The 13,935-nt window shown below is 36.4% G+C and overlaps 1 protein-coding gene across 4 annotated transcripts in view; it reads right to left on the minus strand.

Moving 5' to 3' along the window:
- Window positions 1-591: 591 nt before the first annotated feature.
- The window catches only part of ROBO2 (roundabout guidance receptor 2), a 649,189-nt gene continuing 635,845 nt past the window's right edge, over window positions 592-13,935 (minus strand). For 2 of the 4 annotated variants that reach the window (XM_064273093.1, XM_064273094.1), the window contains exons 25-27: window positions 11,277-11,450; window positions 3,701-3,973; window positions 592-1,703 (exon numbers count right to left, since the gene is read on the minus strand). In XM_064273093.1, coding sequence (XP_064129163.1) covers window positions 1,480-1,703; window positions 3,701-3,973; window positions 11,277-11,450 — 671 coding nt within the window. In that variant the 3' untranslated portion in view covers window positions 592-1,479. Of the gene's footprint in view, window positions 1,704-3,700; window positions 3,974-11,276; window positions 11,451-13,662; window positions 13,846-13,935 lie in introns of all 4 variants that reach the window. The other 2 variants (XM_023548157.2, XM_064273095.1) reach the window with 2 other exon arrangements.

Here is a 13,935-nt window from a genome sequence, read left to right on the forward strand (position 1 = left end):
ATGGGAATAGAAAGGAAATGAAACACTTTAAAATTTGGAGATTTAACACCCGAGTTGAGCTTATTTTGCAGTTTCTTGCAAGTCTGTAATTATTGCAAAGTAAAAAGGTAAAGAAAACCCTAAGTGGCCATGAATCAAATTCAAAATTATAAACATATTTTAATAATAATCAGATATAGCAATAGGGGGCAATAATGATAATTTGAATCAATAAAGAACTTCACAATTTTGAAAGTACTTTCACTTTTTGTTACCTCATGAGATACCCAAAACTAGTCTGTGGCATGAACATAATCAAAAAAAAAAAAACCCAAACCCATTGCTGTAGACTTGATTCCGACTCATAGCGACCCTGCAGGACATGGTAGAACTGCCCCATAGGGTTTCCAAGGAGCACCTGGTGGATTTGAACTGTCGACCTTTTGGTTAGCAGACATAGCTCTTAACCACTACACTACCAGGGTTTCCATGAACATGACCGTGACACTGTATTTCAGGTGAGAAAATGGAGACACTGGAAGGTAGCTAACTTTCTCATGTCCCATAATCATTAAGTGGTTGTTGAGAAAATGAGAAATCAGGGCTGTTCTCTATGTAGTGTTTTTAAATTGAATTCAAAGAAGCAGTTGAAAATATTCCGCAAGTATAATTCTGACACTGGGTAGCAGAAGTGATAACTCTCCTAGTGAAATGAACACAAGGAGGTCAATGTTTTTACTGTGACATTTCTTTTTCCCTAGAACCTAGTATTTGATATTTAGAAAGTACAGTGGATATATTGTACTAACTACAAATGCTAGTTCTTTAAGTATTTTTAAAAAATTATTTCTAAGAGATGTTGTTACAGTAAAAATATTAAAAATTGGCTAATATAAAAAATCAACTTTCCTAGGCTGGTCTCCAGATTAAAAAAAAAAAAATCAATAAAGAGGAACTAAAATCATCAAAGGGCCGTGAAGTTCCTATTTCTTCACTATGTTCAGTTAAAAGGCAAAGAAAATTACAAAGTGAGTTAAATTTCATTTACATCTTGTAAGTATTGAGTTGCCTAAATTAAAACAGTTTTTACAGTATTGAGTTGCCTAAATTAAAACAGTTTTTACAGTATAAATTGAACATGAAATAGCAGAAATGTGTATATAATTGACCACTGTAAAAAAAGCAATGGTCTCAGTTATGACTGGAAACCCTGGTGGCGTAGTGGTTAAGAGTTCGGGCTGCTAATCAAAACGCCGGCAGTTTGAATCCACCAGGTGCTCCTTGGAAACCCTATGGAGCAGTTCAACTCTGTCCCGTAGGGTTGCTATTGTCAGAATGGACTTTACGGCAATGGGTTTAATGGGTTTAAATTATGACCAAACCTGTTCAAAATTATAATAATTTTTTTTTCTCACAGTGGAGCAAATTTACTTTTATTTGGGCTTTATTTATTGCAGCAATATTATTAACCCTATATTCTTTTCAGATCACAACAGCTTTTTACAATGCCCTAAAGCACTTACATAATTCACCTGTAAACTGTCCTTGACTATTTGAGCCCATATATCCTATGTCAAGAAGGTCGCTGGCATTGCGTTGGTGGCCTCCCCTCAATACCTCGGCTTTCCTGGGTCCTGTGGATCCTTTTGAGGAAGCGGTTCCTGATGAGCTGTGACCGCCTGGAGACGGGAAACTGGGCTTGCTATAGGGCACCAAGGCCTCCTCTGAAAAAGAAACACCAAGGGCTGAGTTGAACAGCCACATGGGGCAAACCCCAAACTTAGTTCTTAAATATTAAGCACAGAATGGACCATTTCAAAATTACAGATATGAGGTTTAATACGACCCCGACATTAAAGGAATTTCCATGTGTAAGTAACATGTTCTACAATAGGAATTGAAGCAGGATTAAATTTAAAAAGATCTTGGGATAAGTGCACAATATTGCGTATTATTTACAAAATTTAAATTCATTATAAAAGAGAACTGCATACAATGAACCATAGTTTGCTTAACAAAAGCGTATCTGAGAATAATTTCTAGGGTTCCATGAGGCTCCAATTTAATTTTCCCTTTAAAATTGGAGGAAGTTGGTTTTTGCTTTAGTTTAAATTATGGCAACAGTTTATCAATTTAGATAAAGGACTATAGTATAGTAAAAAAATTAGTACATTAAATAAGTTTCTTAAATTTCTTTTGTTTCTTGGATTAGAAAAACAGTATCTGAAAGACTGTGTTGCCTTAAAAAAAAAAAAGAAATGAAACATTTTATGTACCTTCTCTACAAAGGGCTCATGAAGTGTATCACTTAATAATGACTTAATTTGAAACAATTTTTTTTCTTTCTCTCTGTTTTTACTGCCCTCTCTTTCTCTGTGTATGGGGTTATGATTTCTGTGATTAGATAACTGAAAAATGCTGACGGATTTACCAGTTGTCTCCTTAGATAGTCTGTACGACAAAGATCACTAATTTTCTCTTATAGCCTGGATTATTCTGGAAACAATGGTGTAAACTTCCTAAATGTTCCTTTAACCCTAGATATTAAAATTCCCATCCTTTGGTCCTTGCAAAAACTACATTTTCCAAAACATGAGCAACAATTTGTGACAAAATATAATTAGTGAATATGCATGGATAGAGTACATTTTTGCAAAGAATGGATTCCAAATAAATAAATGAATGAATAAGGAAACTCTTTAAAAAGTTTTTTTTTTTTTTTTTTAATAGTAAATGAATCCTGACCTGCAAAGAGATGTTCCAAAAAAATGCATTTCTATAAGAGGCTCACCCTTCGTCTCCCAACCCCCCACCCGGTAAAAAATTCAGCCATAAACCATAAAATTTATTTGGTGACATTTCCGGGCAGCTCGACTGTGTAAATAAGAATATTTCCCACTGAAGTATTAACAATCAACCAAAATTAATCAGCTGGAGAAGTGCAGGCCCAGTTGAACCTCTTCTAATGTGAGGATTCTGTGAATAGGCATTAATTTGCAACTTTATTTGTTATTTCAATTAATTCACCTGTTGAACTGAAGTAAGTTCTTTCTAATGACTTATTACTTTAGTTAAAATGAGCAAACCAGTTGAAAACAGAGATTAAACTGACACTAAATATGAAATTTAGATGTGTTATCAGGGAGGGACCAGTCCCCGGAGAAGGATATCATGTTTGGTAAAGTAGAGGGTCAGCGAAAAAGAGGAAGACCCTCAATGAGATGGACTGACACAGTGGCTGCAACACTGGGCTCAAGCCTAGTAATGATCATTAGGATGGCACAGGACTGAGCCACGTTTCATTTTGTTGTACACAGGGTAACTATGAATCAGAACTGACTGGCCGGCAACCAGTAACAACAAAGATGAAATTCAGTGGTCTTAAAACTACTCAATATAAATATCAAAAAGCAAAAAATTTAAAAAACAGTCTCTTGAGCACTATAGATGAATCTTGGAGGTATCTTAGGCTCAAAAAACCTCTGAAGAGGTTAACTTGAGGAACAAGCATCAATGGGCTCAGCCTTAGGGCATATGCTGGTGAGTTCTGCTGAGGAATTCCAACTTCAGCTAGTGATTCAAGCCAAACGTATTTCAGCCTCCCCTAACCAGCTGCCATTTCTAAATTTTTTAACCAGCTGCCATTTCTAAAACACCTGGTAGGAAAAAAAAAAAAAAAAAGATAAAAGTCCACACTTTCTTGGGACTGGGCAGAACACACCTGATCCGACACCTTGTTTGTGTGGGGCTTTCCGTATATCTTCTTGGCGTTCTGTGGAGTTTATCCATTCCTGGGTTTGTCGCTGCCAGTCTAGGGACGTTCTAGCTGGACAATCCAGTGAGCTCTTTGTGTCTTCTAAGTTGGATGCATGTTGTCTCTCCAGAGAGCTTCCTTTTCTCTCTGTTGAGTGTTCCACGTTACCAGCATGCTGACTTGGGCCTATTTGCTGCCTTAAACCCTGACCTGGCGGGGGATCTGGTGGTGGTGGAAGATCTAAAAATTTTGAATAATGTTTAGAATGTACTAAAATTTAATGAAAAAGACAGGTTGTATTTCACGTTGAAGAAAGTCCTTGCCCTCATACAGGTATTGCCCATGCAAAAGAAATTTGGAGGAAGTAAAAGTCAGTCATTTATATCCAAAATGCACACTATTGATCTCTTGGCTGTCTTTTGACCACAGCAACTGAAATAAAAGCAACTAGTTTTATCAAAATCTTATATGTGCAAAGTTAGCATTTTCAATTGCACATGAAAGCTAAAGTTTAAGGTGTCAAGGGCCGTTTACAGTTTTCTCATATTTAATCCACTGCCCACGCCCACCCAACCAAAGTAGAAATACCACTTCATAAATAAGATGACTAGAAATCCTAGCAGCTGTGCTAATGAAGGGTCCTGGGAGGAACCAAAACTCTCCTGCCAATCTCCATAGGAAATGTCGCCCTCGGGAAATTAAGAACTATATGCCGTATCACATGCAGCATATGACTGCCTTTATCCATGTAGGTGACACATTTAGCAACAGTCAAAGGGTTAAGCTAACATTTATTAAATGCAATTAACATTCTGCCTGACAACCAATTCTGGCTGTTCATTTCATGAGTTAACTAATGAGCTACAACTAATATATTATAATCTTCCAATGTATTAATTTTAATAAGTAATAACCAATGTTCAGAGTACTGATTGAATCTGCTTCTTCACGGTGCTAAAGTAGACAATGTATCATGAAAATCTGAGATGTAGTGGAATAGATAATTTTTCAAAAAGCCTCTTTAAATTAAATATCATATCTGCAAAAATTAAAACTTCAATACTCAGCTAAGTTTTCATTTTCCTTTTATTAGCCCTTCAGATCATGATACCTTCAGATTTTGAACACCTTCAATTACGAAATCATCCTCCTCTCATTTACCTTTATGTATTATACTAGGTTTGAAAATTATTTTGTTGAAAGCTGTCCTGTTTATTTTGAAATCTTCTAAAATTCTTTTGGACCATTTTTCTTCTAATTTTTCTTGCATGCTGGTATAGATTTCTTTGTTCTTTCTTAGAGTATGGGTCATTATATAATTGGTTCATAAGTATGAGACATACAATATTTATTTCATTAATAGTGGATACCATATATAATAAGAAGCACTGGTAGCACGATGGATAAGCACTCAGCTGCTGCTAACTGAAAGTTTGGGAGTTCAAACCCACCCAGCGGCTCTGAGGGAGAGAGATGTGATCTGGTTCTATAAAAACTACAGCCTAGGAAACCCTATGGGGCAGCTCTACTCCATCATTTGGGGTTGCTATGAGTTGAAATCAACCTGATTGCACATGACAACAATAATGACCTTGTAGATGATAGAGATAATTATTTCTCATGCCATTTTTGCAAATGTGCTCGTTTCCAATAATATTCTGTGTGTAAAATTTAAAAGGGAAAGGTATAAATTTCTTGTAAACAAAAGACAGCTTTGTTAAGGAAGGGTAAGCTACTCCTTTCAAAGACTTACTTGAGAAGCTTTATACTCAAATTCATGAGTAAAGGGATACGTCCTCCACCGAACTGATACTGTTTACTGAATATTTGCTGTGGGAGTTCCCAACTTGGAGCTGCATTCCCAGTTCTTACATATCTCGTCTCATTAGATATAAATTACTAACTATTCAAGGCAACAGGGTCTCTGGGGGAAAAACAGTTAACACTTAGAACATTTCTTCCAAAATGTTGAAGGGCTAATCCCATATTGAGATATCTGTCCCTAAATAATCCACCAATATGTTTGGTGTTTTCTTTACATTCAATACTGACTTCCTTCAGTATGTTATTATAATTGCAAATTAATTATTTCTTGAGTATTTGAGGCATTGGACTTAGACGGGGGGAATTATTGTATTCATTTTCAAAATCACATCTCTTGTCATTGATTTTTGAACTCCATCAGAGCAGCCTAATTTTTTAAAATGACAAAATGGTATCTGCTTATACCAGCTAAAATTCTGATTACTGTTTAATTTAAACTGAAAGTATATGGCCACATGATTAAGTAATATCCTTGGAGTTTTCATATTCTAAGAAAGAGCATTACATACACATAGAAAGAAATGAACTGGAAAAAAAGGAGATAGGATTAGGAATTGTTGTGGAAAAAATGAAAGTATGTAATCAAATCCGTTTGCTTAAATTAAATTCATTATTCATTTCTATGTTGATTCATTTCAACTAAATTGATCCCCTAAGGAGTCTCTTACTGGCCTACCGAGGATTTACTAATGTCAGGCACACAACAATCCAATGAGATACACATTGTTATTGTCCTCATTTTTCAGGTAAGAAAAAGGACACACAAAGAGATTAAATATCTCCACCCTATATCTCTCCTCCCATGGACTTGAGACTTTTATAATCAAATCTATATTAGACAATACCACTTAGTTTTTTAGAAAATATCCCAAATTTTATGTATCAAAACTAAGCTCCAGAACTTGCTCTTTCAAATCTGCTTCCTCTCTAATGTTCCTCACCTCAATTAGTAGCAATTCCATTGCACAAGTTGGCTAAAAGTTTGGAGTAATCACGGGCTTCATTGTCAACATCATTGGCAAGTTCTGTTAGCTCTAGCTCCGAACTACCCCCAGAATCTAACCTTTCTCACTCTTCCACTGATTCTTTCTTGATGTGAACCACCATCATTTATTCCCTACATCACTTCTACGACCTCCCAACTGGTCTCCATGCTTCCACCCATGCCCTATTCAGTCTGTTTCAACACAAGAGCTAGAGTGAATTTTTTTTCTTTTTTTGCACGGTGATGATAGCACTACTGTGCCTTAAACACACACACACACACACCTCTCTAGTGGTTTCATATTTCAAGTAAGAGCCAGTGCCTTTAGAGTAGGTTAAAGTTCCTACAAACACTGGCCCTGGATAACCCTTAACTTCATTTTCTAGTACTCCCTTTCTTGCTCCTTCTGTTCCAGTCCTACCGCTTCCTTCGTTCTTCATCAAATAAGTCCCAGGCTTCCATCTGCTGTACTCATTCTTAGAATGACCTTTCCTCAGATGTCACCATTGCTCTTTCCCTTATGCATTTCTTTACTATGGTGTAACTGTATACCAGCCACTTTTTATGCCTCTGGAGCTCATAAAACTCAAAAAAAAAAAAAAAAACCCCGTTGCTGTGGAGTCAATTCCGACTCATAGCAACCCTATGGGGTAGAGTAAAACTGCCCCACAGGGTTTCCAAGGTGTGGCTGATATTTAATTGCCACCTTTTGGTTAGAAGCCCGTGCTCTTAACCACTGTACCACCAGGGCTTCCTCTTAGATAGTATGTTATTCCAGTTCTAATGCATTTAGCATCAAGGTGGGTCCTTTCTGAAATGTGTGAAGCTCAGCAGACGAACTTGGAGATTCACTGTTGTGTAGGCTGAGCATTCTATTAGGTGATGCTTCCAGGATGTGTTAGTTTTGTAAACCTTTGCCTTTTTTGTCTTATTTCTGTGAGATAAGACTTGCAAGCATGATTATGGCTAGTTGGAGACCCTGGTGGCGTAGTGGTTAAGCACTACAGCTGCTAACCAAAAGGTCGGCAGTTCGAATCAACAAGTGCTCCTTGGAAAAACCCCAGGGGGCAGTTCTACTCTGTCCTATAGGGTCACCATGAGTGGGAAATTCACTTGATGGCAACGGGTTTGGTTTTGGTTTATGTGATAGTTAGGGAACCCTGATGGGTTTGTTTTGGTTTTTCTATGTCATATTTGGAAAACCCGAGGTTCGCCATATAACCTAATGGAAAGACACAATAAACTTTCTATTTAGTTCTTACTGGTATGTTGTCATACCACAGATTGGTGGTGCCACAGTGCCACTCGCCTTACTGGTGGCTTGTATTACTAGATTATATATCTCAGAATCAATAGCTCATATAAAAAATTCTGAATTGGCCTTTGAATTAGCATGCCATAACTAGTGAAAATACACAGCATTAAAAATTATTTTTCGAAAATAAAAATTTAAGAACGAAATGGTTGTTTTTTTCCCATCTTTTCCCAAATGCCAAATGCCATCTTGTCGGTGACGCCTTCTCTGAGCATTTTCCTTAAAAGGGAAACAGTTCCTCTACCCCATACTGCTCAACTTTCTTCACTATGAAGTTTTTATGGGCAAGGCACTTATCGTCATCTTGTATATTTTATATTTTCACTTATGTATTTTGGTTGGTCTTATTTATCTTCACACACTAAAATGTAAACTCCAAGAGGGCAGGGAATTTTGTCTGTTTGGTTCCCATTGCTTACTATATGATAAAAAAAAAAAAAATATGATAGGTGCCCAATAAATACTTGAATAAATTGATGAATGAATAAATAAATTAGTTTAAAGGTCAAAAGCTAGCATGTGGTAAAGCTAGGAAAGAGAAACTTTTCTGAATAGGGTATTAGGATCTAGAGTAGCAGGGAGGCAGGCTGGAAGGAGATGACCTAAGGTGGAAATGTTAATGGGAAGAAACCTACTCCCTCGGCCTTCCTTGCTCAGCATTGGTCAATCTACTGCCTCCAAAGGTCACTCTTTGGTTTAAGATGTAAATAGAGTAGAAGATTTGGATTGAGCGGTGCCTGCTTAGGAGAGACTTTAACATAGATTTTTTTTAATAGTCTTTGAGGCAGAAACTGGCAATTCTGACCAATTCCATTTCCTCTCATTGGAAACAAGGGAAGATTACAGAAGTTTGTTTGATTCCATGTGACTGAGGTCTTTTCAATAAAATATGAGCAGAGTGTATATACAACCACTTGCAGGCCTGATCATAAAAGCTCCAAGTGATCACTCCTGTTCTCTTTTCCCCTCACTCAGAAATGATAATGTCTCATCTTCAAAATGACAGTGTCCAATATGAAAGATGCCTACATCCTTCTGTTACTGCTTAGAGGAGAGTCACCTGACCTTTACTGTGCTAAGCTGCTGACAGAGGTTTTTTAAGTATGGCAGCTGGTGATAATTACCCTCATATGCCCATAAAATACTATTGTAAAATCTAACGTACAAAAGTTAGGGTATAAAATGTCTATACACTAAGTGCTACTGAAGATCGCTCTTCCTAAAAGGAAAAATCCATATGTACAAATGTTGTAAAATTATTTCCGATGCATGGATTCATACCATGTACATGTTATGGCATACACATGTGCTGTAAAATAACAATATGCTTCATGATAATCTGTACAGCAACGTGAGAAATAAATGCCCTTGTATCATAATTAAAATGTCTTTGGATCAAATACTTGGGAAGACATGTGAGCTGAAATTTCTTTGCAATATCATTACTTCTAAGAATACATTTACTGATAACATATTCCATAACCTGCTAAGGAATGCTAGCAAATTTTGAAATTAAGAGCTCTTTTTTTTTTTAGAAAAATAGGTAATATATCGGTCATGCTTTAAATGAGGTAGCTTGCTTTAACCAGACTTTATGAAAAAGCTTTCAAGAAAAATATTCTAGGAAGAAGGAAATAAATTTTCCATTTTGTTGATTTGTATTTTATATCTTCCACATATTCTGGATATAGTCTTCAAACATCTCTTAAAAACTACAGAGAAACATACTGGATTTTTCTCTTTCTAAAACATTCAGAGCAGGGAAATTACATAAAATTATTAATGCTTTGATTTACAATGAGCACATTGCTGTGCACAGTTGTTTTCTCTACAGAGAATAAGATCAACACTACATATTGCTTAATTGCTCAACTTATCTTCAGAACATCTCAGACAGAAATGTAGTTGTGAGCATTTTTGCTGACCAAGGATATCCATTTATAGTGAATCAAAAAATCTGTATCTTTACCCACATATTCCAAACATTTCCAATAAAAACAAATAAGGAAAGATAAGTAAACATAAAAGCTTTAAGAACTAGTTATGTTTGGCTTTTTAATCCTTTTTAGCATAAGATGGCAAAAGTCAGCACCAAGATGGCTGCCAGACAGACTAAGAAAGACCAATAAAACCAATAAAGAATCGACTTCCTTCTTTTCCAGCTCAGTCTCATTCTGTTCTATATTGATACATCTTAGACTGAAATGAGTGCTCAGGACTAGGTCATAGTTTCTCTAGTTTCAATTAGATTTACCTGTAGAGCTTTGAAAAAATACCCACAACTGGTTTGTACCCCTGAACAATTAAATCAGAATCTGCAGGGTATATTTAAGAGCTCCCCAGATGACCTAATGTGCAGGTTGTCTAGATGAGTCCTGTTGATGTTTAGTAGAACTATCTCAGAATAAAGTTTGTGCGCTTGTAGGGATAGTGCTGAGAAGGAGGAAAAAATTTGCCTTTGGGCCTGACATTATACTAAGTACTTTAAATATCTTGTCTTACATATTCTTTAGAATAAAATTACAAGATACATATTTTTATTCATATTTTAACAGTGGGAAAAATTAAACTGACTGTATGGGAGCTAGATCCTGCTGGTAGGGCTCATAAACTATTCATGACTGAACAAGACTGTCTTCCAGTAATATTGTGTTCCCTGAAACTAGCAGTGTTTAAACAAATACTCAATGACTGATAGTATAAATAAATAAGGGGGTTGGACTGGACCAAAATACTATGGCCTGTGGGCCAAATTTGGCTTGCCACCTGTTCTGTAAATCAAGTGTTAATAGAAATTAATTACTCCACAGATATTCACTGATGTGTCATCTATAAGAGTACTTAAGCTACAATGATAGAGGGAAGTAGCTGTGAATGAGATCTAGTAGATTGCAAAGCCAAAAATAAAATCTGGATTTTACAGAAAAACTTTCCTGACCCCTCAAATAGATGGTCTGCAGCATGCTATTAGCTTTGAAATTCATGAAACTAAAACATTACTAAATCACTTTAAGTTCTTTTCCAAAAGTGCAACGCTATCTAAAATATCTTAATTAAATATCATAAATGTTCCAAAAAGATGACAAATGCACATGCTGCTTATGTTTTCTTTCCTTATCTTAAGGTAGAACGTTCACTGAAAAGCATTAATAGAAAATGCTGGAATGGCAAAAACTTCAACTTTGAAAAACGGTGTGGCATGACTTCTCGGGGCATGGCAATATAGAAATAATTTCAGAGTGCTAATTAAAAGGGTGTTTCATTTAAACAAGTTGATATTGCCGGGTTTTTTGCCTTGTTCTACCACAGCTGAAGGTACTGGGTGGTTGGGTTTACTATAGCTGCACTAATCTAAGCTAAATGACTGCACAGAGAATATGTCTTAAGTGAGGAGACAAAAGGGGAGGAGGCCCACTTACCATCTGTCATTCCTTCCCTTCGATGAGGCAATGCTGGTTGTTGGTCCATTCGCCCCCCCTTGTGTTTTTTCGTGGGCCTAGGCCTCTGGCTTTGACTCAGGGCTGTGCTGGTGTTACTGTCGGTAGAAAATGGGCTGGTTGGTCGAGGTCTTTGAGAGGAGGTAAAGGCTTTGCCTGAAAAAACAACAACAACAGAAAGGGAACGGGGGAGAGAGAATGTTACAAAGTACTGATTCTGTCTTTCTTGTATTTCTGCTCTTACTGACTTATCTCTCTGCCTGGATAAACTCTTGGAGATACCAATACTGGTGCATCTTTACAGCTAAATCATGTTCTGCCCCATTAATGGAGTCGGAACTGACTTGACGGCACGTAACAACAACGTTTTTAATAAACAAACAACACCCCCACCAAACAAATCAACAAAAGCAAATCTACCAACCAAAACTTGGTATTTTTTAAATACATTGTTATTTAACCTTGATTTGCTTAGTGCAAATTCATGTAGTTTTTCTGTCTTAAAATTAAAGAAGCTTTTGTTGAGATGAATTGTGTACTGTTTTATTTGTTTAATCAAAGTTCACCCTTGGAATCTTAAAGTGTCTTTATATCTCTGAGCATAGAAAAAAAACGCCCTGTAGTAATTACATTTGAAAGTTTACATGAAGGGTCTGCTCAGACATATACATTAAATTGACCTTACCACCCACACACAGACAGGATGAATTCTAACGTTTTTAGCAGAAACTCAGTGTATCGGATAGATAGCTGATTAAAAATCACCTTATATATCCAAGTGCAATGGGTGTTTTCTGATGAATAGTATTGTGTCTGAGCAGACTTCAAATTGTCATTGAAAAATGAAATGTGCTATGTCCTTTTCTTTTGGTTCAGGGTACGTATGCCAGGAAATTTATTCTGGGAAAAGGTTAGGTAATAAATTTCAACAACTTATGATTCTGATACTGTGTATATTATGGTGAGAGAGCCCTGGTTTATGTGCATGTACTTATTCTCTTGTGAATGTACTTATTTCATACAAAATTATTGTGTATTATTAGCTAATAGTATACATGCAAGAAATGCACTTATGCCTTCTAATTTATTAGTTTCCTTGCACTTTCTCACTGCTTTCCTTATAGCTCTGCAACAAAAAGCACTCAGGCAACAAAAAGTTTCTGACTTATGGCTTATAAAGCAAGAACATTCGAATAACTGTTACATTACAACGTATTTTAGTTTGGATGCCATATGAAAAATAAACCTCTGCAATGCTTGGAAAATCTCTATTTCCTTTGATGGTGCCTAATGCATGCTCAAAAGAAATATTGATGGTATAATTCAAAGGAAATTTTCAAGATGTCCTTTGTTTTTTTTTACAACTTGAGAGTTTAGAGAAGGGTCAAAATCATGTCTTTGGTTTTTACCATTATTGAACTTAATTATTTGAAGGCTATTATGATTTCAAAAATCGGATGAATATTTCATTAGTTTGTTTCTTCAGGTAGCTCAGTTTAATTCACATATTAGCACCTTCTTATATGTGCATGTATGTAAACATACTCAGATAAAAGCATGCATCACGCTAAAGTTATTTTGTTTCAGTAAAATGAACGATTACAAATTCCTGATTTATTATTAGAGCAAATCCCACATTTCTTTCTTGTGGCATGAGTGGGCACATGAAAAAAGACATAATTGATCTTTTACTCATTATTATTTATTTCTCCCGGAAACCAAAATTAGGTATTCCAAAGAGCAATACACACATAGTCATCATTTTGTTCAACTTGCAACTGCAGTGGGTGTATTTTTAATTAGCATCCTTCCAAACAAATAATAAATTATTGGATTAAAATCTTAAGAGTCAAACAATTAATAAAACCATCAGCCATTTGATCTGTTAGACTGACAGCCTCAGACCCATTCACCCCATGCTGAGAAAGCCTTCCCAGAAAGTGCATTTGCAGAAAGAAAGAAAGAGATGGGGCAAAGGAACGTAATGGAGGCAAAAGCTGAATAATTTTCATCACTGGGTGCATTATTGATTGTGTGAGGGTTTTGCAAAGTGTGAGTTATTGAAAATTTAGTGGCAAACTTAGCTGCTTTGCTGTAATATAAAAAGGAAGCATATTCCAATTAATCAGCAGAACCATGAAGAGAAAGGGAAATACAGGATGAAAGGTGGTCAGAAGAGCCTATTCTTGGCTCTGCAAAACTAGCATCAGAAGACAGTTGTGATAACTGGGCATCCACTTGTGTTCATGCATGTTAAAGAGAGCCCTGCAGTCAGACTCGCTGAGGAGAAGGAACAGGAGAAAAACAGCTTAGTGTCCAAAGGACGAGAGTGACTCATGCAAAAAGTGTTGACTTGGAATCTACCAACCTGTTCTTGTAAGGCTGGTTCCATCCAGCCTAAAACCAGCTTTATCTGCTGCTGCCACCAGTGCTTGTGCAAAGCTGCCGCTGGCAAAGATGGAGCCATCTGAGGAGCTACCTACACTAGATCTATGACTAGAAACGTTACGATCCTCATCAGATGCAGAGCCCCATCCATTTACCATTGAACCTAGAAACAAATGTATCGTCTAGTGAGTTGTATAGATTGGATACCTTATCTGCTCGTACACACTATACTAATGAGCAAGTAGCTACCTCA

This window comes from Loxodonta africana, chromosome 20 (assembly GCF_030014295.1).
Source record: "Loxodonta africana isolate mLoxAfr1 chromosome 20, mLoxAfr1.hap2, whole genome shotgun sequence".
Classification (NCBI taxonomy): Eukaryota; Metazoa; Chordata; class Mammalia; order Proboscidea; family Elephantidae; genus Loxodonta; species Loxodonta africana.